General features: G+C 44.5%; 1 protein-coding gene across 1 annotated transcript; it reads left to right on the top strand.

Annotated features, from left to right (window-relative positions):
* Nucleotides 1–1164: 1164 nt before the first annotated feature.
* On the top strand, nucleotides 1165–27403 carry si:ch211-257p13.3 (kinesin-like protein KIFC3). The gene is made up of 19 exons (XM_063212702.1): nucleotides 1165–1281; nucleotides 1661–1757; nucleotides 2281–2447; nucleotides 3865–4137; nucleotides 11488–11637; nucleotides 14950–15015; nucleotides 16426–16563; nucleotides 17007–17204; nucleotides 18183–18356; nucleotides 19041–19188; nucleotides 19705–19835; nucleotides 20153–20264; nucleotides 22147–22328; nucleotides 22547–22651; nucleotides 22877–23007; nucleotides 24259–24379; nucleotides 24897–25026; nucleotides 25729–25958; nucleotides 27181–27403. The coding sequence occupies exons 1-19, from the start codon at nucleotides 1165–1167 to the stop codon at nucleotides 27313–27315; spliced, it is 2805 nt and encodes a 934-aa protein (XP_063068772.1). The 3' UTR covers nucleotides 27316–27403.
* The last annotated feature ends 541 nt before the right edge of the window (nucleotides 27404–27944 follow it).

The following is a 27944-nucleotide window of genomic DNA, read 5'->3' as shown; positions in this document are numbered from 1 at the left end:
GAGATGGAGGGATGAGGGAGAATGGGAATGGGAAGGAGCAAGGCAAGGGGGAAAGCGAAGGGGGGAGGGGGAGGAAGAGAGGAGGGAACAAGAGAGAGGGAGGAGGGGAGCGAGAGAGAGAGAGAGGAGGGGGAGGGGGTGGTGGAGGCGTGCAGTATATGGAAGCTGTCTGGTATCAGAGCAGCGCAGCACAGCTCCGGTGACTAGCTGACAGGGGGGCTCTGAGGATGTAGGGAGCAACTGCTGATGCTGCTCGGAGAGCAGAGAGAGAAGAGAGAGAGAGAGGGATGAAGAAGAACAGGACAGGTGGACATGGAGCTGAAGATGCTGTGACAGAGAAAGAGGGATGATTTTCAGCCGCAGAAAAGAATGCCAGAGAACAACAAAGAGCTGCAGGTGAGAAGACGACGTGGCGATTCATGCAGGGAGTCTCTTAGATAGATGCTGCTGGACACGGATATAGGACAAGGAATAGGCTGTTGTATAGAAGCAGGTTTTTGGGCCATCCATATAGTTAGGATTATTTATGGGCTTTACTGTCATCATGATGCATACTGTCACGTGCATTGTACGTGTGCCCATGCACTGTACATGTCTGAGTATAGTATGGAAGTTGCAGAAGTGAAATGCCTGTGACACCATTGAAAACCGTGTCATACATCTGCGTTTGAATTTTGCAGTTTGTGTACATACGCTTGAGAATCTGCGTCTTTGTGTGTGTGCCCTGTCTTCTGTGTGCATGCGACTGTGCATTTATGTATCAATGTGTGTGTGTGCGTGCGTGCGTGCGTGCGTGCGTGCATGCCGGAGAGAAAGGAATGGTGATGGTAATGGTGATGGTGTGTGTTTGTTTGCCTGCGTGCCGGAGAGGAAGGAATGATTGTGTGTGTGTGTGTGTGTGTGCGTGCGTGCGTGCGTGCGTATGCACACGCGGAGCCATTCAAACATGTGTCAGTGTGTTCACGTGCTTGTGCTGCCTTTTACCACAGTCTAATAGCATTCCCATGTTCCTGTCTCTACTGTTCTCTATGTCCTTGTCACTGAGGCCATCTCTTGTTGCCCTGCGTTGTGTCTTTGACAGGCAGCTCTGAGTGAGTGACTGATTGAGTGACTGAGTGAACGAGCGAAGGAGATCATCCGTCCTCTGTCTGCGCGTCGCCCAAAATGTACGCCTTCTACTCTTTACTCGTCTACATCTTCTACTCCGTCTTCAAGGAGGAGGGGAAGGAGGAGGGGGAGGAGAGAGAGGAGGAAGGGGCATGTGGATACTCCTCCCCCAAGGTACGCCTATAAACACACACCTCCTCCCCACCCCTTAATCACCACATCCATCTCACCAAATCAATCAGCACCGTACATCGTATTGTTACAATCAGCACGTCCTGAGAACCTGCTATGTGAAGGTGACACGATTGCCAGAGATAGCCATGTATGCTGTGATTCAACCAAGGGGAGAAACAGTCACCTGATTCTGTGTCTTCCCCTCTCTCTCTGTCTCATTCTCTCATATACACCCCACCTCTGTCTCTCTCTCTCTCTCTGTCTCTCTCTCTGTCTCTCTCTCTCTCTCTCTCTCTCTCTCTCTCTCTCTCTCTCTCTCTCTCTCTCTCTCTCTCTCTCTCTCTCTCTCTCTCTCTCTCTCCCTCCCCAGTCTAAACAGCAGCCTGGCCATGTTTCCATGGAAACAGGGAGCAGGAGAGGAGGAGGCCACACCCCCAGGATGGGGAAAAGGGGTTGGTCCAGACTCAGTGATTCCAGTAAGTGTCTCTTCTGCTGTTGCCACACGTGCTCTTCTGAAACATTACAGATAAAATAGCTCCACATATACCATACTTGCTGAATTAGGCAGGCCTGTGGAAGGGTTAAAGCATTGCAAAAAAAACCTTATGGGGAATGATGCAGTCTGCATGCACATCTGTCTTTATTGTTGTGTTCACCATGAACCTTACCAATAGGAACACTACTGATGCTTACAGTAGGGCTGGACTAGTGATCTGGCATACAGGGTATTTTCACGGTGGGCCGATAGGCCTCAGGGGGCGATGCTGTTGTTTTGTTTATTTGTTAATTTGTTTGTTTTCTTAGGAGCTGGCCCACAGGGGGCGGCTCTTCATATCTTAAATATGGACAGTGGACTGAGTCAAGCAGGATATTGTACTGGGTGTTTTGTTTGCACCCAGTCCAGTCCAGCCCTGCTGCTACTGTTCTGGTGGTCTCTAAACTCACACTTGTACTCCACAGTTCCACAATTCAGCAATGCTATATCTGGTGTTCTCGCAGGTAGCAGCAGTGACAGCGATGGCCTCTCTCAGAGTGAGGAGGATGAGGACTGCGGTGGCAGTGACCTGCCACTGCCTGCCAAGACCCCCCTGGCTGCCTTCCTCTCCTTCAAACAGGAGGCCGAGCGCAGAAGAGCCTCCACTGTACAGCTGGATGTGGCAGAAAAGGTATGGGGGTTGTTAAGTCATGATGTAACAATGTGTATCCAGATCCAACTGCGTCTAAGCTGAATAAACTCTGCATGCTTTTAATTGGGCTCTGACAGGGGATGTACTGTAGACCCTTCATCCAATTCTTGGGGGGGGGGTGTTATTATTCTTTAGATAGGACAGTAGAGGAGAGACAGGAAGCGAGGTGAGAGACAGGAAAGGATTGACCCCGGGGATCGAACCCGGGTCGCCCGCGCAGCAGTCCAGTGCCCAGCCGTTAGAGCTACGGCTGGGCCTCCATCATCCAATTGTAACTTGAATATGGAGTTAGAGCCAGATGTCTTGTATTGAAGAGGTATTGAAAAGATTCAGGACTTTTTTGTTCTTTTTTTAAAGATGGGGTTTGCTGTTCTACATGTAGAAGTTTTAGAAACTCTACTGTGATGATGTCACACTCCACAACTCCATAGCACAGCATCACGACCGCTGACGCTGACAGCTTTAGCTGGGCCCGGGACAAAGCCATCAGAAAAGGCCCCCCACTCAATATATTCAATGTAATGAAGACCGAATTCTCATCCCCATCCCTGGGCCCGGGACAATCAACCCCTTTGTCCCCCCCTGTCAGCTTCCCTGATCACGACCATGAACCACCACTCATCCTCCCACGGCCACTGCTTGCTCCTACACATATGAGTCACGATGCTTTTATATGCTTAAAAATAGTCGCTCTGGTGATGCAGTTCTCTGTCCTCTACTGCCCACGTTAGGTGTAATTCTGTATGGGTAACCTCTGCACCTGTCTCTGATTTGTATAGAGATGATATCACAACGGCCCTCTCTGGAGGCGCTGGGCTCTTGTACTGCATGTCTAGTGATTCCATAGACGTGAATTTCACAAGGTGCTAAACCTTTGTTACCCTGTAGTTTTGTAAATGGAATTCATTAAATTTAATGTAACCATTGTGAAAGATGCACTCTTCTGATCTCCTTGTTCTGCCGGCTCATCCTTGGCCTGTATCCCTGTGGATGCCCTACATAGCCTAAATATCCTCATGTAGAGTATCAGAACCTTCATCCTCTGCTCTCTGTTTCTTATCCTCATTCTCTGCCTTGTACTCTGCATATTATATTTTCATAGTATTTACATGCATGTGACAAATTAAGTCCTTCTATCCTTGTACAGTATGTTTGTGTGTTTGTAACTTTGTATTGTTGCACACTGGGCCGCTGACAGCTTTTGTTGGGCCTAGGACAAAATCATTTGAAAGGGCCCCCATCCAATACATGCAGTGTAATGAAAACTCAATTTTGGGGCCCCCTTTCTCCCTGGGCCCCCCTCTCACGGACCCCTTTTCCTGCTGAGTTTCACAGCACCTGCTCCACCTCTATATCTGCTGACTGGCTGTCCTGCCCCCCCTCCCCCTCCCCGCAGGTGAGCGAGTCTCCTCTGGTGGCGGTGATGTCGCACCTGCTGAGCTTCCTGGAGCAGTACTCCCACCTGCAGCAGCTGCAGCAGCAGGCCGAGCAGTACCGTGTGCAGCTGCGCAGGCACCGCGTGCAGCACCGCCGCCACATGAAGGCCCTGCGCCAGCACTACCGCCAGCGCCTCCGCGACAAGAGGAGCATCATCTGCAGCCTGGAGGAGGTCATCAGCCAGCAGACCACACCCACCGAAGGTGAGAGCAAACCACTCCCACCGGGGAAGGTGAGAGGCAGTGTTGCCAGATTGGGTGGTTACCCGTCCAATTGGGCTGCTTGGGAGAGCCGTCTGTGTGTAAAAACGGTCAAGGTGGCGATTGGGCGAGTTTCTCTGTAGTTTTATGGCCAAGGATGGAAATCAATACAATTTGGGGGAAATTGGGCAGAATTTAGTGCCTCCAGGTGATTTTTGAGAACTGCTTGGGTTGGAAATTATCAAACACATCTGGCAACACTGGTGAAAGGAGGGCACCGCGGGCAAGGGTTGAAGGCGAGTGGAAGGGGTCAGAGTATCTGACTGCCTTTTTTTTACAGTGACATCAAAAAAAGTTCTGTTGTGAAGTGAAGCAGCTACTGCATACATGACAACTGGCAGAGATGTAACAATGATACAGTCTTACATCTGTAAGAGAACTTATACTAATACTTCATACAACTCAGGATGGGATGCTATCAAGTAGTGATGTGTCGCTGTTGTAAAGTGATATGATGTGTTGCTGTCGTAGAGATGTTGTACAATGTACTGTATTGAGTAGGGATGTGGTGCTGTCATGGAGATGTGATGTGTTGTATGGAGTAGGGATGTGTTGCTATTGAGAAGTGATGAAATGAAGAAAAGATGGGATGCACGAGTCGGGTTGGTACAGGGCAGAGGGTATAGCAAGCAGAGCATGACTCTCTTAAAAGGTACGGATGATCAGAGGAGAGGGTAGAGTGGAGCAGGGGAGAGAGTGAGTGAAAGGAGTAGTAGCAGTAGAGAGAGGACCTCCACTGGTGGGTCTATATAACAGTGTTCCTAAATTCACTAAATTATTCTAAATGATCACACGTTAGGAGCAATTCATCATTGTTAGGATCAGCAAGTGTCTCCTGGGCGGGCAGAGGAGACGCACCTCCTGCTAATGCAGGATTCATTTTCAATTGTTTTCAGTATATCAAATCATAGTTGTTACACTAGCTCCCTATGGAAACATTTAGCATCCTTGCTGAGCACAGCAGGTGTCGTGACATGGATGTGCAAGCCTCCTAGTCAGACAACCCTCCCTCTGATGCAGGATCCTGTCAGCACTAATTCAGCAAAAGACCTTAAAGGGCAACTCCTGCCAATGTCAATGTGCTGTTGTATTGCTCACGCTACCCTTGACTTGTTAGTACCCGGTGACGCCGCAGTTTTTGGCCCAGCCCTTTCCGAGATATGAGCTATTCTAATGGGGGCAACTTTTGTTTACTTTTTTAAAAAAATGAGTATAGGCCTACTCCAAATATTGTTCCAAAAGGTATCACTGTTTGCTAGCTGTCTGCTGATGTTGCATAACCTCTTGGATGTTTTTGGGAATAAAGAAAAATGTTTTTTTGAAATGTAAACAAAAGTTGCCCCCATTAAAATAGCTCATATCTCGGAAAGGGCTGAGCCAAAAAATGCGGCGTCACCGGGTACTGACAAGTCAAGGGTAGCGTGAGCAATACAACAGTACATTGAAATTGGCGGGAGTTGCCCTTTAAGACTTCCCTTTTGCTGGAGGAGCATCAGAGGCTATACGTCAGCATCTGCTGCTGGCTGGCTGGCGTTGGTTGGCTTTCAACCCAACCGAAGAAGTCTTGAGTGCAGGATACAGTGGAAGAAAAACCCTTTGATTAAATCACTGCGGTTGTTTTTTTCCCCCTGTACTCTCTCTGAGGAAAAAATGAAAGAGGACAATAAAACCCGACACAGCTGTCTGTAGTCGAATCACGTAGAATGCCCACTGTAATCCCTTTTTTCACAATGACATCAAATAAGTTCTGTTTTGAAGTGAAGCAGCTATACTGTACACCACTATCGGGTACAGGCAGAAAACTAGGAAACAGTGATATGAAGGTTAATGTTTATACCACTGGTTGCAACTCATACTTGCTTTGAATGCATTGAATAGAATGTGTCTGATGTCTCTAGAAAAAGACACTTCATTTCATATATTTTTTATCTTGTATGCCTTTATTTTTGATATAGGATAGTGGGAGAAAGATAGGAAATGAGGAGGATAGAGAGAGATAGTGAAGGATCGCTAATCAAACCCGGACCCGTGTCGCCGGTATGTAGCAGTCCAGTGCCCTGCCATTTGAGCCACGGCTGGTCCTGAGAGTCAAATCTACCACTTATCTAGTGTTGTTAGTTCTACCCTCTCAGTGTTGAACTTTACACTATAAAAATTGGTGTGTATAAAAGAGGGTGAAGTCTATGAAGCTGGCCACTGACTCTGTGTGGTGTTTCTGTCCTCCACGGGGTCTGTCCCCTATCAGAGAGGAACAGATGGCTGGGCATGTGTGGACAGAAGGTGATCTGTGGGAGAAGAGGATCTCCAACCGTATCTCGCGTCTGTCGTAAAGTCTTCACGAACAAAATGTGGGAAATTCTGGGGGAAATTCTGGGGGAAATTCTAGGCAGAATGTACAAGGGCGTGGTGAATTCACGTTATTGCCCGTGTTTCGTGGTTGATTTACGACGCGAGATAGGGCTCTCCAACACTGTGCTGCTACTGGTGGTCGTGGCAATTGAGGTTGTTTTCTGCATTTGCAGTTCAGTTTTTTGTGCCAATGGAAAAAATATTGATTGGAAGCATTGATTAACAGCATGGATTTTCGATCATCTGTTCTGAAGGCATGTGTTTGATGGGTTTGGTATTTAGATTTGAAGCTTTTATTTTCTGTTGTGTATAGTAGAGAGGGGCAATACGCCCCCACGGGGTAATACGCCCCCTGCCCGTTTTTCCCATTTTGACTACTAGATGGCACAAATTTCAATTTGCATTGTTGCTATGAATAGTCCTGACCACGGGGATAAACAAACATCCGCTGTGGATAGCATTTTAGCGACGCAGTGGAGGAAAGTAAAATGTTATGGCTAGTCATGTAATTTTCTGTCGTCAGTACGTAAGCATTTACACAGGTAGCCTAAAAGCTTCATATTACGTTGTATTTACAATAAAATCATACAAATTTTGATTATTTATTGGAATGTTGTTTCTTTCATTGTTTGGTTGAAGAAAACAATCAGTGAACCAAGTAGTTTTTTTTTTTTTTTTAGGGGGGCCTATTCCCCCACCTCAGGGGGGGCCTTTTACCCCACTAGCGGGGTAAAAGGCCCCTTTAGCACAATTTTTGATTTTGTTTAAAATGTCATGAAGGATTGACTTTGGCCAATTTTCCATGATGGGTTATTGCTCACCTTACTGTTGTTACCAACTATGGTTGAAAGTAACACAGATGGTTAACATCTACTTGGAGAAAAAATACCTTTTCCTTAAGGGGGGCTTATTCCCCCTCTCTACTCTAAAATTATACGCTACATTACCATCTCAATTTTTTTCTGTATTGTACTACAAACTATAATGACTGTGTTCTCTAAATACCTCACCAGACTATGGGAATCCTGTGAATGTGAGATATATGATATTTCTGTGTCACATAGTTACAGTTTTTCTCGATTGCCTACACACAATTTTCGGAATCGGTCTTCGAATTCTCAAAACTCTACACACAAATCTCCAAACCTCACACACAACGGGCCAAACTCTTCACTACCTCTGAAAAATGCACGTCTTGTCTCAAAACAATGTACTCTCTTCTAAAAACCTCATTTTGTCGTCAAATGACACACACAGACAGTCACTACAATACACATTTGCAGACCCATTAAAACACTGTTGGGCACAGGGTAAAACTAATTTCTTGCAGTAACTTGGGCTTTTTTTGTTCTGGATTGCATGGATACTGTGACATAAGTTGGAAAAACTTCATTCGCACAACACACAAACAGAAACAGAAAGATTTTTATGTTTTTTCACAAAAACAACACAAAGATAAACCCCACTGCCTATTTGGCAGTACAAAAAAACATTACATTACTGTATAGCCTATTGCTATGAAAAAAACTCTATACTCAACTTGAAACACAGTAGAAACTTATTTTCTTCAGTGTTCTACTTACTAAAGAGGGTATTTTTTTGTAGTAAAATACTGAAATATTGGTTTTAGACTCGGAGTACACAGACGTGTATATATTTTACATATTTTTAAAAATATTTAAAAATTGCACTAATGTATTGTAAAATATTGGGTAACCACATGAAAGTTATGTCTTGTATAACATATTTTTGAGTTCAAAAACTAAACAAATGTGTTTTCTCCTTGCATCCACTCATTTTTCATCAATATGACATGCAATGTGTGTCCTTATGGGGTGATGATTTCAGATTGTAAACCGGTATGAAGAGAGTTTGCCCATGTGATGAGGAAGTGAACATAGTATGGCAGTTGATTGTAGTGTTGTGAATGACAGTATGTTCCATGAGAAACCCAGTGTTTTTCTTTATGAAAATTGAGTGTAATCCAGAGAATTGTGTGTAATGGTGTGAAAAGAGTGTGTTTTAAATCTGGAATTTGAGTGTTAAGTAGGAATTGTGTTTAGTGTTCAGTGACATTGGCTAGGGGAGTTGGGAAATGGGTGAGATGTTCCGAGAATTGTGTGTGAAGTACCAGAACTTGTGTGGAGGCAATCGAGAAAAACTGTAATATAGGTTTCTAGAGTAAAGGGACTTGGGCAGCACCTCATGTGCTTATGCACTCATGCATGCCTGCTTAGCGATCCGACATATGTGAGTACCGTATGTGTGCGTGAGTGTATATCTAAATGTGTGCGTGTGTATGTATGTGTGTGTGTGTGAGAGAGAGGGGGTGGGGGGAGAGAGAGAGAGAGAGAGAGAGAAAGAGAGAGAGAGAGAGAGAGAGAGAGAGAGAGAGAGAGAGAGAGAGAGAGAGAGAGAGAGAGAGAGAGAGAGAGGGGCAGACGGTGTAGTGTTGTGGTGTTTGGTGGGTGACTCAGTAGCTTTGTGGCATGAATTAAAGATGTGTGTGTGAGTGCTGCATTTTCCCACAGCATAGTGAGTGGATGCACTTACAAGCAACGGCACATGGTGGTGGCCTTGCCCTCACGTGCGCCCCTGTGTTGTGATATAAATAGCTGAGAAGGCGGATTGAGGAGCACTTTCTGGTTAATATTGGGAGAGAGAGAGAAAGAGAGAGAGAGAGAGAGAGAGAGAGAGAGAGAGAGAGAGAGAGAGAGAGAGAGAGAGAGAGAGAGAGAGAGAGAGAGAGAGAGAGAGAGAGAGAGAGAGAGAGAGAGAGAGAAAGTCCACAGGTAGGATTGTAAAGGCTTGCTGAAGGTAAAGAAATATAGTATACAGTGTATATGCTTTTAGCACCCACCAAACAGATCCCCTGTGTATAACCTGCCCTTGGCCTGCCCTCTGTACTTGTCAGGAATCATGAGCTTTTGCTATTGCTAAATACAGACTGACAGGGAATGCTTTCCTCTTATACGTATTGTGGAAAGAAAATGCAGAAATTTGTCTTTGCAATGACGAAATGAAAATGACTGTTGTTTATTTGGGGCCTCAAATGTCATGAGCAAAGACAGAAGCAATTTTTACCCGAAAAAAACCCCTTTCAAAGCAAATGTTATGTTGCAGGAAAAGATATGGAATAATACAGTGTACAATATAATACAATGTCTTTATTGCCACCATACTGCAAGCCTGTAACATATAACAGCCATTTATTTAAAAAAAAACCAAGAACCAAGAATTAGTAAGTAGTAAGACAGGCTGGTTTATCAGGCTAGAAGAAAACGGCAGCTGAAAAAAAAACCTGTTAAACAGTGTGCCGTTTAGTGTGCATGCATCTTGGGTAGCTTCACAGTGGAAGTAAGCTCCTCTACAGAAGTGGGCTGCTCTGCTGCAGAAAAAGCATTTAATGGGTCAGTTTTGCAGAACACTCCGCCTGAGTGGAGGGTTGTTCTTGGAACATGCTTTTCCCTCCTCACGTTTGTTCTGCTGCTGCTAGTGCTGCAGCGTTGGCTTTCTGAGCATGCCCAGTTTCCCGTTTCCCTCTTCCATTTGTCTACCCCCCCCCCTTCTTTTTCGTTATTCTCTCCCATCCAATCACCTGGAGTGCAGGGCTGACCTGAGACAAACACAAAAAAATCAGGCTGGGCATTTTGAGCCAAGACCAGTCTGCCAGGCATCAAGAGAGACAATGAAGCATGTTTGGAGGCAATGAAACATTTTTAGTCATATATTAAGAGCTATTTTGACCTCAACAGCCAAATTGAATATTTAAATTTGACACTGAGAGGTCTGCTGTGGCGGCATGAGGACACATACCACTACATTGAGGGGAGGATCAGGCCAAAACCATCAGCAGTCCACCAGGCAAAGGCCATGTGTGCCCTATGGCCAATCCAGCCATGCTAGAGAGACACAGTACAGCACACTCAGATGTGTCCTGCTTTACTGAGTAGCACGTACTCCTACAAGCTCGTGTGGAGGGGAACAAGCAGCACAGCTGAGTCGAGCCAACACCAAGGTTTTTTTTTGCTGTGAATTATTTAACTGGGGAAACTGATTAAAATGTTAACATGCAGCCACGTTTCCTGGTCTTGCCTGCCTGTGAATGTTGAGTAAATGTTTGAAGAAAGCTGTAAGTGCCTCCTAAGTCAGAGCTGTAGGCTGAACACAGCAGTGGTTTGCTGGTAGGGCTGGTGGTGGGGTGGCCTATAACAGGCTGTGTCATGCATTAACCATTTGGACCCGGAGCAAGACACTGGCGTGTAGTCAGTCTACACACTGATTAAAATGTGATGAGCAGGGATCCTAGTCACTGAGATGAGTCATGGGTCGTGACTGAGGAAGGAAGAAGGAGTTCCTTATTCCCCTATCCCCCAGGAGACTCAAAGCACACCACCACACAGCACACCACACAGCACTTAACATGGAGAGGGCATGTAATGTAGAATCAAGAGATCTATAATCACCCAAGTCTTGTCCCTAATTAGCACGATGGCATGAGCAGTCCATTAGTACTGTGTAATAATAATACCTTTATTTAAATAGCAGACTGCATACATACATAGATACATGCAGCTTAAAGTTAGCCTGGCAAGCCAGATTATAACATTAAATGTGTTTTTTTAAAAACATATTCCGCTAGTAAGGGTTGGTCTAGGTTACTACACTAGCTCAGAGTGTTTTAAAAGTTGGATTAAAAACGTATATAAAACACTGGTTTGATAATAAAACCAACAATGTATGTCACCTCATGTGGCTAGTGTTTAGAGTGTGGATTCAATCAGATGACTGTCTGTGATAATGACAATGATTACGATGATGATTAGAGGGGAAAAAAGGAGAAAAAAAGAAGATGAATGTGATGATTTTTGTGATGACGATGATGATGGTGATGATGATGATGATGATGACCTAGGCTCCTGGTTGTTGTAGGTGAGAGCGTGGAGGCGTGTGGAGGTGGAGGTGGGGCTAAGGCGGCGGCAGGCCTGCACACCCTGGTGGAGTCCCTGTGTGGTCTGCAGGGGGAGCGCACCCAGCTGAGGGGCGAGCTGAGGATGCTGCACTCCCAGCTGGAGCAGAAGGAGGTGGACCGCCACGCCAAGGTGCAGGCCTTCCAGCAGCAGGTCAGTACATAAACCGACTGCATTTACTATATAGTGCTTTTCCACTCCTTTGAGTACTTAAAGCCTCACATTCCCCCATTCATACTCTCATTCACACACCAGTGGCAGTGGCTGCCACGCAGTTACCACCCTGCCAACAGGAGCAACTTGGGGTTAAGTATCTTGCTCAAGGACTCATCGATGGGGTGCAAACCTTAAACCTGCAACCTCCTGGTTGCCAAAAGGCTCCTTTACCACCTGATCCACCATCGCCCCACAATGCCATTGCAGCAAGATAGAAGGTGAACATGCTTGCTGTGTGCCTAAAACGTGTGCGGCCGAATGCACATACTTGCTTCAGGACAACTAGAGCACTTTGCACGATACTGGAGTTATCATCTAGGGGGCAGATAGCAAATCGGGGTATAATCAATGTTTTCCTCTATTGTTTCCTCTATTGTTTGACTCTATCGCAAACTCAACATGGAAGTTCATAAGTTCATAAGTTCATAAGTCATTATGGTTTTGTTAATATTGCACTGTATGCACATATTTGAGTGATTCTCCGATTCGACTACGCTTTTAAGTCTGTGGATTTTATTTGCCAATTCCACTAACTATTAACTGCATCCAATGATGTTTTGGACATTAGAAAACATTTATCTTTCATATAATACAGAAAGTGTAGACATGGCATTATTTCCCTCAGCAAGAATGAATATTTAATACTTGTTTTGGGCGTTTTCATGCCGTCCTGTTTTCCAAATGTCAGATTCAGTCTTCATATTAGCATGTAAAGAAACTTGTTTTGCCCAAGACGATTGCAAATGTTGATTCACAGTAATCATCACAATATGACAAAACTGTCAGAAAGACCACTGTCCTTTCCATTATACATGAAATTTGCCATTTTGTGTGTGTCCACGAAAACTGCGTTAACCGTGTCACGGTCTGAAACCCCCTCCATAAATCAGTAATGGTTTGGTCTTAGGCCATACGAATAACATCACGTAATGTCATAACCTCTTTGGCAGGATATGGGAAGACTTTTTGGTAAGTTTTGAGCTCCATCCTTCCATAATTTAATCCATTCTTTTTCATGTTCTCATAGCGGGAAAATTGCCTGTCAACTGTGTTATCAACATATTCATAAGAATCTGAATTAGAAATCACATGTAGAAAAACACAGATAAAGCATACAGATACATGAATTGATTAAGGTGTTGTGGTGGAACTTCTGAGGTCCTCAGTTAGCACAACACCATAAAAATGGCTGAAATGTCAACCGTGTTACCGTCAATGGTGTTACAATTAGCTATGACAGTCAGGGTTGCCAGATGAGGGTGATGATTTCCAGCCCAAAACATTTTCAAAACCCGCCTAGAAGCACAAACCCCGCCCAATTCTATTGATTTCTATGGCAAAAAGTGGACGTTTTTTCTGATAAATGCCATTTTTACCTGCACACGGCCATCCTAAGCAGCCCAATTGGGCGGGAACCAGCCCAATCTGGCAACACTGATGACACTGGAGGAGGAGTATGTTTTTGCCAATTTATCTCCATATTGACAGACAAACAAACAAAATAATTTGTTTTCTAGGGAGATGGGTTCGATGGGCAACACTGATGACACTGGAGGAGGAGTATGTTTTTGCCAATTTATCTCCATATTGACAGACAAACAAACAAAATAATTTGTTTTCTAGGGAGATGGGTTCGTCTGCTCTGTTTTTTTCCTAAAAAAGTGCAGACTTGTTCCCCTGCACTGTTGACCGTAACACAGTTGAGTAACACGGTTGACTGTTTTGAAAGTGTTTTTCAGCTATTGATCCCTTATGTGTTGGAAAAATCATATGAACAGACACTAGGGATTATCTCTGGAGAAGGAAGTTTTGTGTAAGGAGGGTGACTAAATTCAAATCAGATGTTACAGGGATTTATAATGAAAAATGTGTCAGTCTGTATCACAGTGAATCATAGAATCCTACTTAAGAAGCTCAACAATCACATTTTCTGTATCAGTTGCACAGATTAATGACAACATTATTGGTAAGGGACATACGCACTTTCAAACGTATGTTGTTTCAACTCTGTAGTATTTTTATATATGTTTGAAATGACATAGTATTTGTCCATAACACTGTTGACAAAATAATCAAGCAAATGTTCGCTTTCATTAGAGTATTTATCAAATGATTTAAGATTAAGCTTGGCAATTTGTTTGTTTGGAAACTTAAATATATACACTATGTAAACATCTAGGTCATTTAGTTGAAAAAAATACTGATAATTGACATTTTGCTTTTGCCAAAAGCGTAGGTGAATCGTAGAATCACTCATTTGCGTACATTGTGACAGGCTCTACCACGCACAAATTTGACATAAAATTCGCATGACACATAGCTACTTAGGGTGCTGTGGCACAGCATGCTAAAACACCCACACCATATACCATACAGGCACTGAGGCCCGTGGGGACTCAAGTTCAAGTCCAGCCTGGGTCACTTCCCCATCTCTCTCACAATGTCCTCTCTCCTTCTCTATCTCTTGCAATCTCTCCTCTCTCAATAAAGACAAAAAGTCCAACACAAAAATAAAAAAATAACGTAGATGCATGCACACCCCACTGCACTGAAGCCAGCTGCAGGACAAAAATGTATCGATAAACATACATATAGAAAATAGAAGTCCGACTTGCTCACGCTGTTTCCTTCATTTTGCTCACTCTTGTCTCACTCTTTTGTTTTTCACTCCGCAACGGTCTTCTCCGCCTCCACCCCATCCTCTTCCCAAACCGCACCTTCTCCTATAAATATGAGTGTCCCTGGTCATCCAAGGAACACACAGGGAAATTTCTCTTACCTGGTCTATTCCATACAGCCAATTTATCTTTTTTTCTTTCCTCCATAAGACTGCTAAGATGATGATGCAGACATTGGACAACTTTTATGCAATCATTAGTGTTATTTAAGTGCTTAATTAAAATGAAGTGTTCATTAAACACATTGTCACTCATAAAAAGCAACACATTGTAGATCTTTGAGCAAGTGCAGGCCATTAGACAATCGGACCAATGGCGAATATATCAGACCATTGATGTTGTTGCCTGGCAGCATTGCCCCACCTTTTCTGTGTGTATCGTTCTCTTGCGGTCTGTCTTATTTTTGTCCACACCCATTGTTTTGCACATCACTGCACCTGACACCTGCTCGACTGACCTCAACCTCTCTCTCTCTCCCTCCCTCTCTCCCTCTCTCTCTCTCTCTCTCTCTCTCTCTCTCTCTCTCTCTCTCTCTCTCTCTCGCTCTCTCTCGCTCTCTCTCCTGCTTTAGATCGACGAGCTGAAGAGTTGTATTGAGGAGCGAGAGGAGGAGCTGAGTCGGCTGAGGACTGCATCGGTGAGCACAGCAGCGTTCCTGTCCTCTCCTGCTGAGACAGCATCCCACAGACTGATAAACTGAGAGACAGACAGACAGATAGACAGACAGACAGCAGGCAGACAGACAGACAGACAGGCAGGCAGGCAGCCAGGCAGGCAGGCAGGCAGGCAGGCAGGCAGACAGGCAAACAGACAGACAGACAGACAAACAGACAGATAAAGGCAGACAGACAGATAGATGGGCGGACTGAGGACCTATGAGCAACTATAAGCAGCGCTCCTACCTATCCTCTCCCAGGCTGTCCCACAGACAGACAGACAGGCAGGCAGAGAGATAGACACAAGGACAAAGACAGACAGACAGACAGACAGACAGACAGACAGACAGACAGACAGACAGACAGACAGACAGACAGACAGACAGACAGACCAGTGTTCCTAACCTCTCTACTGCTGAGGCAGCATCCTGAAGACAAGGCAGACACACACACACAAACAGTGCTTTTTATACTTTCTGCTGCCCTCGCATTTCTGTGTGCCAAAAAACAGACTGGACAGGATGTAGTACGTACGACTCCATCCAAACATCCGTCCCCTACGATCCAAACAGCCAATAGAGCTATAAAAAGATCCGACTGGCAGGTTTTATGGCAATGTCAGTGCCATCTTGTCCAGACATGATTAATGGCCACTGTGAGGGAAGGACATTTAGAAGGATAGGTAATATATATGGAGCCTGTGGCAAGTTTAGACCATCTAAAAATGTCCACATTTTGTTCTGTTTTATGCCCCAATTCCATTGCCAATGTCTGATTGTACGGTATGAATGGGGCCTTGTATTTGTCATGTTCAATTTTCTCCTTACAACAATGACAAAACAAAATAGATCTCCCTGCCTGAATATTCACATGCATCTGAATATTGGCAATTCTCAATTTCATTTTGTTGTTCTGACTGAAAAAGAGTGAGCCAGTCATTCAGAGAACACTGAGAATACTGATGAGAAATTAATTCACTGATTGTGTAAAATATTACACAATGGTCTCATTTCCATTAGAAATTTGATCCAGAATTAACTCAATTTAATTCAGAATATAACTTAATTCCGCTTGGAAAACATCATGTAAACGCCTCACAATTCAGAATTAAATGAAAGTATGATGTTAACTCAATGGAACTATTTAATTCTGAATTAGTAATTAAATGAAAAAATATCATGTAAATGTGGCCAATGTGGGTGTAAATTATTACAAAATAAAGGGCTGATTGTAGCATTGCACTCTGGGGTAGCTGAACACACGGACCATCTTCCCTTTTAAGCCAACAGGCCAGCCTGACAACTCTGGCACTGTGTTTGTTGTTTGTGTGTGCGTGCATGTGTACATGCTTTGTGTGCGTGCGTTTGTTGTGTGTGTGTGTGTGTCCACAGGGGGCCACTGATTCGGAGAAGCGTGTTGTGTGTCTGTCGGCGGAGAATGAGAGTCTGAAGCACAGCCTGAGTGTCACACAGGGCCTCCTGCAGCAGCTCTCCGTCATCCCCAACCAGTCCAGCTCCGTCCTCATGAAGGTGCGCTAGCCAGGGCAAAACATCTGACATGCCAACGTATCCTATTCAACACATACTGTACTACATAGACATGAGTAATACCTCACTGATTTACAGAAACTTGTCCAGCTCTGTACTCCGGAGGTGTGATATTGCATTACCATAAGACCTTAGCCCTGTGTACCTATACCAACAATTCATCATGGTGTGTGTGTGTGTGTGTGTGTGTGTGTGTGTGTGTGTGTGTGTGTGTGTGTGTGTGTGTCTCTGTGTCTCTGTGTCTGTGTGTGTCTGTGTGTGTGTGGGTGTGTGTGTCTGTGTGTGCCTGTATGTGTGTGTGTCTGTCTGTCTGTCTGTCTGTCTGTCTGACTGTCTGTGCATCTGTCTGTCTCTACCTTTCTGTCTGTCTGTGTCTCTGTGTATCTGCACTGTATGTGTCTCGTGTGTGTGCATGTGTGTATCAGGAGAATGAGAACCTGCGCAGTCGCGTGCAGCAGCTGGAGAGTACACTGCAGCAGCGGGCGGAGCAACTGTCACATCTGGAGAGACAGAGCGAGCAGCAGGAGTGGAGGAGAGGAGAGGAGCTGAGGAGGAGAGACGAGAGACTCAAGGAGCTGCAGCTGGAACTGGACAAGGAGCGCAGCAAGGAGCCACTGGTCAAGGTAGGAGGAGGAGAGGAGAGGAGAGGAGGAGGAGGAGAGGAGGAGGAGGAGAGGAGGAGAAGGAAGAAAGAGAAGGAGCCACTGGTCAAGGTAGGAGGAGGAGGGAGGAGAAGGAGGAGGAGAGGAGGAGGAGAGGAGGAGGAGAAGGAGCCACTGGTCAAGGTAGGAGGAGGAGAGGAGGAGGAGAAGAGGAGGGAGGATGGAGGAGGGAGGAGAAGGAAGAAAGAGAAGGAACCACTGGTCAAGGTAGGAGGAGGAGATGAGAAGAGGAGGAGGAGGAAGAAAGAGAAGTAACCTCTGGTTAAGGTATGAGGAGGAGGGGGAAAGGAGAGGAGAGGATAGGAGAAGAGAGAAGGAGGAAAGGGAAGGAGGAGATGGGGTAATAGGAGAGGAGGGGTGGAGAGAACTGAGAGAAGAAATGTGAGAGAGGAGGAAGTAGAAAGGAGGGAGCAGAGGACTCGAGGAAAGAGGGCTCGATGATCAGTCATGAGTAAGAATGCTATGGAATGCCATAGAAAGTGTACCATAAGGATGGATGGACGCATACAGTATATGTGATGTTTCTGACATAGTAGTATATGATGGACACATCTCTGTTTATTTCTGGTCAAGAAAGGAGGAGAGGAGGGGGTGGGAGAGAAGGAAAAAAGAGACGGGAGGAGAGGGGGTGAGAGGAGAGGAAGGGATCAGAGAACTGAGACGAGAAGACACAGAGGATAATATTGGAATGAGGGATATCTGAGGAGGATCCATAAAATGATTAGTACTTCACAGTGACTAGACCCAGGGATGACAGGAGCACTCAGCAACTATTTTAGAGTTTTTTATATTTTGATGCACCAAGTGACTGGCGTTTTGGCGCACCTGCGCCTTCCTCAAGTCAAAATGTGACATGATAGAATACCTTCAATATGGATGTATATCCCATGTGATGTTGACATAGAAGATGGACACATGCGTCTGTCTTTGTTTCTCCAGCATGTGACTCAGACTGTAGAGGTGGAGTCTCAGGCAACCCTGAGCCGGTTGGCTGAAAGCAGGCAGAAGAACGAGCGGCTGACAAAGAAGCTGTCCAATCAGAACGAGCGATGCAAACAGCTGGAGGAACACCTCAGACGCTCTGATGAAGTCACCTGCAATTTACAACACAAGGTAATGAACGAATGAATGAATGAATGAATGAATGAATGAATGAATGAATGAATGATGGATAGATTGATGGATGGACAGATGGATGCATAAGTTTATGAAATAAGGGTTGGGGCATATCAGACAGAATGTTTTCACTCAATGAGCTCAGCCTTGTGTGATGATGGATGTCAGTGTGTCTTTTGGTGTTGGTGGACTTGTTGCATGTTGGCTTTATGATATTTGTATTTATCTTACAAACTTTTTGTTGAATCGATGGCAGCATACAAGCCTTAGACAAACATGCATGTGGGCACTTCTAGTTCTAGTGGTTGTGTTATTTCTGTATTGAAGTAGTGGTGCATTTGATGATTGTTGAAATCTTATTGGAAAAGCATGTATTGTAGATGCTTGGTGAAAAAAGTTGTCTTGTGTATTCTGTCTTTTATTGGACGAGCATCGAAAGGCAAAGACAGCAACAACTTATTTCCTGAGTTTGAGTGTGCCTGCAAAAATTTGTCTTATCTTATCTTGTCTTATCTCATTAACTTGTTTTTTTATTACTTAATTGCAAATATTGTCCACAATTGCATGCTTTACTTCTGATTTCTTCTGGTTCCACTTTTCACACAAAAGATAATATACAGTAAATGCAAAGTAGAGGGGGGACATTAAATAAATTCTTAATCTCGTGAACTTGTTGTGTAGATTGCGGCATACGAGCGTGAGATCACCATGCTGCGGGAGGAGCTGATGAAGGAGATCGGCCATCTTGAGGAGCGCAAGGAGGAGGCCGTCAAGGCTGCAGCCAACTGCTCTGACGGCCAGCTGCAGAACCTGCAGGACCAGTTCCTCAGTGAGTACAAGAACAAGAGCAGCTACTGCAGGACCCGTTAGAACAAGAGTAGGCTACTGCAGGACCAGTTAGAACAAGAGTACTGTAGGCTACTGCAGGACCAGTTAGAACAAGAGTACTGTAGGCTACTGCAGGGCCAGTTATAACAAGAGTAATATAGGCTACTGTAGGACCTGTTCCTAAGTGAGTACAATACCAAGAGTAGCTACTGCAGGACCAGTTCAGTAGTGAGTAGAGTACTGTTAGAACTAGTGTACGGTACTGTATACAGCATCCGTATGTCTATTATTAGAGCCTACTACAGGACCAGTTCCTCCCATGCGCTAATGCCAGCATCCTATGAATGACAGAATACTCAATACTGATAATGATTGATTAGGTATTTGATCATGGAAATTAGATATTTTATATTATTGCAGTGTTGTGGTACTATTGCAGTATTATTAAAGTGCTTTAAGATCCTTGTGTGGGTACTTTTAACTCATTTATGTGCGTGTTCTTGTTTATGTGGATCAGCCCTACAGAGCCGTCTAAGTGCTCTTCCTCCCTCTCTGCGCTCCATGAAGACGGACTACGCCAGCCTGAGGACGCAGGTGCGCAACTTCTCAGACTTCTACGGATGTGCCATCAAGGAGGCCAAGAAACAGGTGAGCCATTTTAATGCTCGCTCTTGCCTTATTCAACATGATGTCCATGACCATTGCAGGTGTACAATTTGCACTTCACTACTGTGGCAAACTATAAGGAGGGCAATGGGGTAAAAAAAACTTAAAATATGTCTGTAAGGGGTCCCGGGTTTTGAAGACCTTTTTGTTGACCCTCTGAGGGTGAATTTAATCTTTTCAATTCTCAGAAACATTATCATGTCAGAGAGCCATGCAGAAGCCTTTGGTGGAGTTGCAGACTTCCATTCCATCAGTTGATGTCTTTTTGCAATGGCCATGTCTGTGTACTCTGACCATAGATCTCAGCAGCCATCAGTGAGATGTCGGAGGCCAATAAGGACCTGCTGGAGAAGTACAGGAAGGAGGTGGCCCTCCGCAGGAAGTATCACGAGCAGCTGGTGGAGCTCAAAGGTAACCATGGAGACAGACAGTTAACCCCTTTTTTATAGTCAATTCATTTTATGATAGACAAACATGCACAGTACATACAGTCCCAGGAAAAAGTTTGTACACCATTTGAAATTTCTTACATTTCTGTCAAAATTGGTCATAAAACCTGATTTGATCTTCTCGGAAATCACAAGAAGGAATAACCAGAGTCTGCTTTAACTAATTCAACCCAAACATTTACAAGTTTTCATATTTTCATTGGCCATAACATGTAAACATTCACAGGACAGCAAGGCATAAGTAAGTACACCCTTGCATTCAATAGGTTTTAACCCTAAGTTAGTCGCAATAACCTCAACCAGATGTTTCCTGTAGTTGCAGATCAGATTAACAAAACAATCTGGATGTATCTGGTCTCCCTCTTCTTTAGAAAACTGCCTCTCGTCAGCAAGGTTTGTGGGATGTCTGGAGTGCATAGCTTTCTTGACTTCATGCCATATAATCTCAATTGTTTTTTGTCAGGGCTTTGACTGGGCTATTCCAGAATGTGTATTTCATGATTATGAAGCCATTCTAAAGTCGATTGGCTTCTAAAGTATGGGTTGTTGTCACATTTCAGCACCCATCCTCTTGTGTGCTTCAACTGTGTGACAGACTACCTCACCTTTTTCTGTAAAATATCTAGATAAACTTCTAAGTTCATTGTTCCACTGATAATAGCAAACTGAAAAGGGCCTGAGGCAGCAAGGTAGCCGTATATAATGATACTCCCGCCACCATACTCAAAGGTTGAGATGATGTTTTGGAGAAGGTGTGGTTCTCCAGTTCTCCTCCAAACATGACATTGTGTGTTGCCCTGAACAATTCAACTTTGGTTTCACCGTTGGTCTACAGAATATTTTGCAGTAATTCTATGAAGCATATAAATGCTTTTTCGTAAACCTCAAAGGTGCAGCAATATTTTTTTTTGGACAGAAACCCCATTCATTTTAGATTGGCAGAATGAATCCCATTTTAGCTATTCTTGGTTACATCTCCTCTTCTGAGTATGGTGGCCGGAGCATCATTATATGCGGCTACCTTGCTGCCTCAGGCCCTTGACAGTTTGCTATTATCAGTGGAACAATAAACTCAAGCTTATTGTGATATTTTACAGAAAAAACATGAGGAAGTCTGTCACACAGTTGAAGCACACAAGAGTATGGGTCCTGAAATGTGACAACAACCCATACTTTAGAAGCAAATCGACTTTAGAATGGCTTCATAATAATGAAATACATATTCTGAAATAGCCCAGTCAAAGCCCTGACAAAAAACAATTGAGATTATATGGCATGAAGTCAAGAAAGCTATGCACTCCAGACATCCCACAAACCTTGCTGACGAGAGGCAGTTCTCTAAAGAAGAGGGAGACAAGATACAAACAGATTGTTTTGTTAATCTGATCTGCCACTACAGGACAAGTTTGGTTGATGACATTGCAACTAACTGAGGGTTAAAACCTACTTAATGCAAGGGTGTACTTACTTATGCCCTGCTGTCCTGTGAATGTTATGGCCTTATGACCAATAAAAATATGATAACATGTAAATGTTTGGGTGGAATTAATTAAAGCAGACTCTGATTGTTCCTTCTTGAGATTTCCAGGAAGATCAGACCATGTTTTATGATCAATTTTGACAAAAATGTAAGAAATTTCAAAGGGTGTACAAACTTTTTCCTGGGACTGTATTTTAATTCATTGATAGACCCAGAGAAAATATCTGGAGATTAAAATAACGGTCTAATATTTAGACTTCACAAGGATATTTGGGCATATCCAGGTGTTTTAGAAGCATGTGTGCTGCTGCCTCATATAATCGATTACACCCCATAAACTATTGTGTTGTGTTGTTGTTGCCAGGCAACATCCGTGTGCTGTGCCGTGTGAAGCCGGTGCTGAAGGAGGACCAGCATGAGGAGGGCCAGGCGGTGGTGGTCACCACGGATCCCCATAACGAGTCCGCCCTCACCGTCCTCAGCAAGGGCAAAGGTCGCACCTTCGAGCTCGACAAGGTCTTCCACCCTCAGGCCACTCAGGAGGAGGTGAGGAGTTAACCACTCAGACTCAGAATCAAAGTCCATCGGTTTTTGCACACATAGTAGAATACCACGATAAAAATAGTACCTATTAGTATTTTTTAGTTTTCAGCACATTTACTTGTACTTTGGTTACCCAAACTCGCGTATCTTTGTAAAGAGACTAAGAGGAGGTTAGTTCACAGTCTTTCATGTGAATGACTCCAACCCTATTCTGCTTTCAGGTGTTCCAGGAAATCGAGCCTCTTGTGACGTCCTGCATCGATGGATATCACGTCTGCATTTTTGCTTATGGCCAGACGGGATCGGGCAAAACCTACACCATGGAGGTACAGGCGCATGAATGGCTACAAAAATGCAATGATTGAACAATGCAACAGTTTGATATTGTAATGACTTATATCATGAGTTTTGCCTTTCATTAGCTCAATTAAAATGTAACGAAAATGAAATGAAATGAAATTCCAGTAATGCAATAGTCTCGTAAAATGTACAGTATGTCAATGACTAGTCTTCCTGTTGCATTGACACATTGACGTTTTGTGTCCTGTCAGGGCTATTCAGAGAATCCTGGTATAAACCAGCGAGCTCTGAAGCACCTCTTCAAAGAGATAGAGGAGAGGAAGGACATGTGGGGCTACACAGTCAGCGTCACCTCTGTGGAAATATACAATGAAGTCCTCAGGTACGCACACAACCTCTCTCTCTCTCTCTCTCTCTCTCTCTCTCTCTCTCTCTCTCTCTCTCTCTCTCTCTCTCTCTCTGTGCTGTATTACTATAAATACATACGGTGGAAGGGGGACCTCAGCTCCAGCTGAATTTATTGCCAAGGTCAGTAGGCGGAGTTGAGTTCACCTCCGTTCAAACCCTGCCTTTAACCATAACGCATACAGTATAACATTTTTATGTTCAGTTATATCATTTAGGGAAGACCTGTGATTCAGCCGGACTAGGCAGCTAGGCCTTTTTACTAATGGCAGGATCAATTGCTTGGTGTTTTTAAAAGAGTAATATTAGTAGTACTTCAGTTATTCATCCTTGGCAGTGAGCAATATGTGTTGTAATGTGACTGCTCTGATGCATTCATATATGTTATAAGGATATTCATATATATTACGTGCATAGAGATATTGGTTAAAGGACATGCATCGTAATGCAGTCAATCAGCCAATACCATGCAGAGGTGGGGGAAGTATAGTGCCTTGGATGCAGTTTGGGGATAGCGGTCTGCTGAAGGGCATTGGTGAATAAGGTGTCGTACAGGGGGGTAAAGTGTGACTGAGTTACCAGGGCCCTATGTATATAGGGGGCCCACACAGTCACCATTTCCCAATGTCAAGTGTTCTAGCCTTGATAGTGTGTGAAACGCCCAATGATTGGATACTCTTTGGTGAACTCCGTGGGGTATTCAATCACTAGGCGTTTCTCGCACTACCAAGGCTAGAACACTTGGCATTGGGAAATGGTCAGTGGGGTCTGGGGGGCGGGGTCCATTGGAGCTGATTGTACATAGAGCCCACAATGTGCTGCTACTCCCCTGTGCATAAGTACAACTGTGGTAGGCCTTGGTGGGAAGATGGGGGTTGGGACGGTGTAGAACAGTGGTTCTCAACCTTTTTTGAACAAGCGCCCCTTTGACCTCATCATAAGCCTCCCAACGCCCCCCTTAGTATTGAAAAATGAAATAGACTAATGCCCCCCAATGGGAACTAAGCCCCGCCCCCACTCAGCTGTATCCTTCTCAACGCCCCCCTAGGGCTCACCAACGCCCACTGGGGGCTGTACCACCCCCGTTGAGAAACACTAGTGTAGAAGAAGATGATTATAAATGTTAAGTGATGAATGGGGGATATATACACATTTCCATGGTATGGATATACTGCTTGTGATATGGTGTTGTATTACGTATCATGTTCTTGTATTGTCCCATGGCCAGAGACCTCCTGAGTAAGGATGGGGAGAAGCTGGACATCAAGATGAACCCTGACGGCTCTGGCCAGCTGCACGTGCCCGGCCTCAGGGCCATCGAGGTCAAGAGCTTTCAGCACATTAAGAAGGTCAGTGGCACATATTTACCCCTATCTCTTACATTAAGCTCATCATGATGTTACCAAAGACAAACTGCTATTTTGTATATATTTCATTTCTTTATATAAAGTAGACATTTTATGAAGGTCTGGTTGTCTTAATGGCATGGACATCTTGACCAAATATTATTTTTGTCCCACAGATTGTTTGGCAATATATAAACTTTCTGAGTCACAAAGTAGCTTACTAGCACTGCAACTCCTAGACGTTTTCAGCAGTATCCTCAAGCAATCATTATATGCTACTTGGAGTTTACGCAGGATCTTTTTTTTTGTAGCTGACCCATAATGGGGCTGCATACATAGGAGTGTAGTAGGCCTGAAACAAGCTTATTTTCACATCATCAGTCACACTGTGTATACAGTACTGATAGTTACATTAAATGTGTATCTCCTTCAATATAGTTTAGTGCTACCTTTTTTTTAATTTGACAAACAAGATGAGTAACTACTGTACACCCTAACCCTACGATAATGCCTTGTCCAGATTCTTGCCATGGCCCGCCGCAACCGCATCACCTTTGGCACCCAGATGAACCAGCACAGCTCCCGCTCTCACGCCCTCCTCATGATCACCGTGCAGGGAGTAGACCTGGCCACTGGCACCAAGACTACAGGTCCTTAACACACACAGCACCTACTGTAGAAAACTTCAAACACATATATCCACATATATGCAGGAGGGTAAAGTGTGACTGAGTTATCAGGGCCCCGTGTATATAGGGGGCCCATACAGACTGATTTATGAAGATACATAGCTGGGGGGTGGGGGTGCGGGGTCCATTGCTGTACATAGGGCCCACAATTGATGCTACACCCCTGCATATATCATGTCTGACTATTCCTCATACCTCATGCACCAGCTCTAACTGTATTGCTGAAGAGAAACAGTACAGCCTTTGTTTCTCCTTCATCAGACCTGAACTGAACTGGTCTTCGAGCTCTTACTTAGTTCTTTTGACATACACTATATACAGTAGATCAGTGATTTTCAAACTGTGGGCCTTGAAGGTATTCCATGAGGGCCTTGACGGTATTGCATGTGGACCTTGAAATCATTTTCGACAAATGAAAATAATATTTATTTGTGACTGTGTTGCTGTTGACTATTCAGTTGAGTTGTATTGTTTATTGGGTCAGAGGTGGGCCCCGAAAATTACTGTCAATGTCAAGTGGGCCCCAAGGTGGGAAAGGTTGGCAACTCCTAATATAGATGTATATATATCCACAGTAAATTCTGTCTGGAGCAGACTCTAATGATGTCACTGGCTGGCTACCCTCCTCTTCCCTTCCCCTTGGCCTTCTTCTTCCCCTTACAGGCAAGCTGAACTTGGTGGACCTGGCGGGTTCTGAGCGCGTGTGGAAGTCGGGTGCGGAGGGCGAGAGGCTGAAGGAGGCCCAGAACATCAACCGCTCGCTGCTGGCCCTCGGTGACGTCATCCAGGCCCTTAGAGGGCGCTCCACCCACATCCCCTTCAGGAACTCCAAGCTCACCTACCTACTGCAGGACTCCCTCGGCAAGGGGAACAAGACCGCCATGGTCGTGCAGGTATAGTTATGCTGTTACCTGTCAGGGAAGCCGACGGGGGGGTAAACGGGTATGTTGTCCCGGGCCCAGGGAGGCAGGGGGCCCAGAATTGGGTCCTCATTATATTGTATGTATTGCTTGGGGGGCCCTTTCAGATGACTTTGTTCCTGGTCCAGCCAATGCTGTCAGCTCAGCGGCCCTGTTACCTGCACTAGACTACACTGCACTACTGCTGTGTGCTGCTACACACATTTGCATGTTTGTATTTCTATGACATCTATCCTCAGTGTCATCTATGTTCCTGGTACAGACCTCAACCATGACCTCATGAGCTTGGTTGAACAATAGATTTACAGTAGCAATAATGTTGAAGAGTTGTGGGTGGAAAGCATTCAGGCAGTGAATCAGAATCTGTGGGCTAATAGTTATGAGGGTTTGTTTTTTTTAGGATCAGAGGGTTATAGGTTTGAATAGACATAGTAGCAGGAAATACTGTACACAGTATGTGGGTGACAGTACATGACTAAGGCTCTCTGGCAATCTCGTCCAGTGATGAAGTGCCCCTGAGCAAGGCGCCTAACCCCACACTGCTCCAGAGACAGTAATCTGTGCCTAAAATAACTGTAAATTGCTCTGGATAAAAAGGGTCAGCGGAATGTAATGAGAACATTCTCCACTGCTCATCGGTGACGCAGGTGCACTTCAAGGTGTTTCCATGGCAATACCTTAATTTATTGTGAGACGGTGATGACTCATGGTAGGCCAACAGATTGCATGAGAGCATCGGTACATCTTTCTTTTTTTGGCACAATTTGATACTGCTGGAGGTACGACGGCATGATGTTGAACTAGCACATCATACAGTATAAGGGTGCATTTTTAGGGTCTAAGGCAGAGATGGAGAATCTAAGTCTCGAGGGCTGTTTACGGCCTTGAGGTGGTCTTATCTGGCCCTCCACATAATTTTAATGTCATGCCGTTTCACATGAAATATGACATGTTTTTCAAAGAAATGGTTTTGGCAATTACATTGGCAATACAATGAAGTTATATTTTCAGGGGACCTATTGGAGGTCTGTAGTACAGGTCTAAGAGTATTCTCCAAAGAGCCCCCCTAAATAATTAAATTAAATTACTGAAGAAACTAGTGCAGCTTCAGACTTATGGTATATCAACAAAATTGTGTTTCTTTTCTAGTAAAATATATGTTCCTTCCTTTGTTGTGTTCTCCACCTTTCATCAGATCTCTTCCTTGGAGAGTAACGTTGGAGAGACCCTCTGCTCTCTGAAGTTTGCCCAGCGCGTTTGCAAAGTGGAGCTGGGGCCCGCAGCCCGCAAAATCGAGTCAGGGGACAAAATCCACGAGAACTGCTGTTGAACTCTCACCCTCACATTCAGCACGGCTGGAAGGCCGACGGCCAAAACGCTTCCCAATCAACCAAGAACCAAGCCACCAATAAGGAGTCTCTGTGAAGAGGTGGGACATCTTGGGTTCCAAAAGGAGGAATCCTGCCACCTATTTGTTGCAGTGAATTCACTGAACAACCTGATTCCAATATAGATAAAGAAGATTGGTCAAATCTCAGATGTTAAGTGCACAGACAGACAGACAGAGGGAATATGTGGCAGGACGTTTACTTCCTCTGTCCAGGTTGTCCGCCTCTATTCTCTCTCTCTGTCTTGTGTGAAGGGCTATGGTCCACTTCATCAACTCCACAAGCGTTATGTCACTAGGGTACCCAACAGCATGAGCTGTATTGACAGAATTATAAGCCTAACCTCCAACTCTGCAATATCTGAATTGGCTTCAACCTCTCTAGCTCTATCTGCTCTGCTTGTCAGTCAGTCCACTTAAGATTGACATAATGTCTAGACCCTGTGCGCAATTCTTACTGCATTGATTTTTTTTCTCTGACACTGCTACCTTGAGGAAAATTACCAAAAAAACTGTCTTTAAAAGAAAAGAAGCAAATGCAGTGTTGTTCTCATGGCTTCACAACATGGAGG

Source organism: Engraulis encrasicolus, chromosome 2 (genome assembly GCF_034702125.1).
Source record: "Engraulis encrasicolus isolate BLACKSEA-1 chromosome 2, IST_EnEncr_1.0, whole genome shotgun sequence".
NCBI classification, from domain to species: Eukaryota; Metazoa; Chordata; class Actinopteri; order Clupeiformes; family Engraulidae; genus Engraulis; species Engraulis encrasicolus.
Note: the sequence above shows the minus strand (reverse complement) of the source record. Positions and strands in the feature narration are given on the sequence as shown.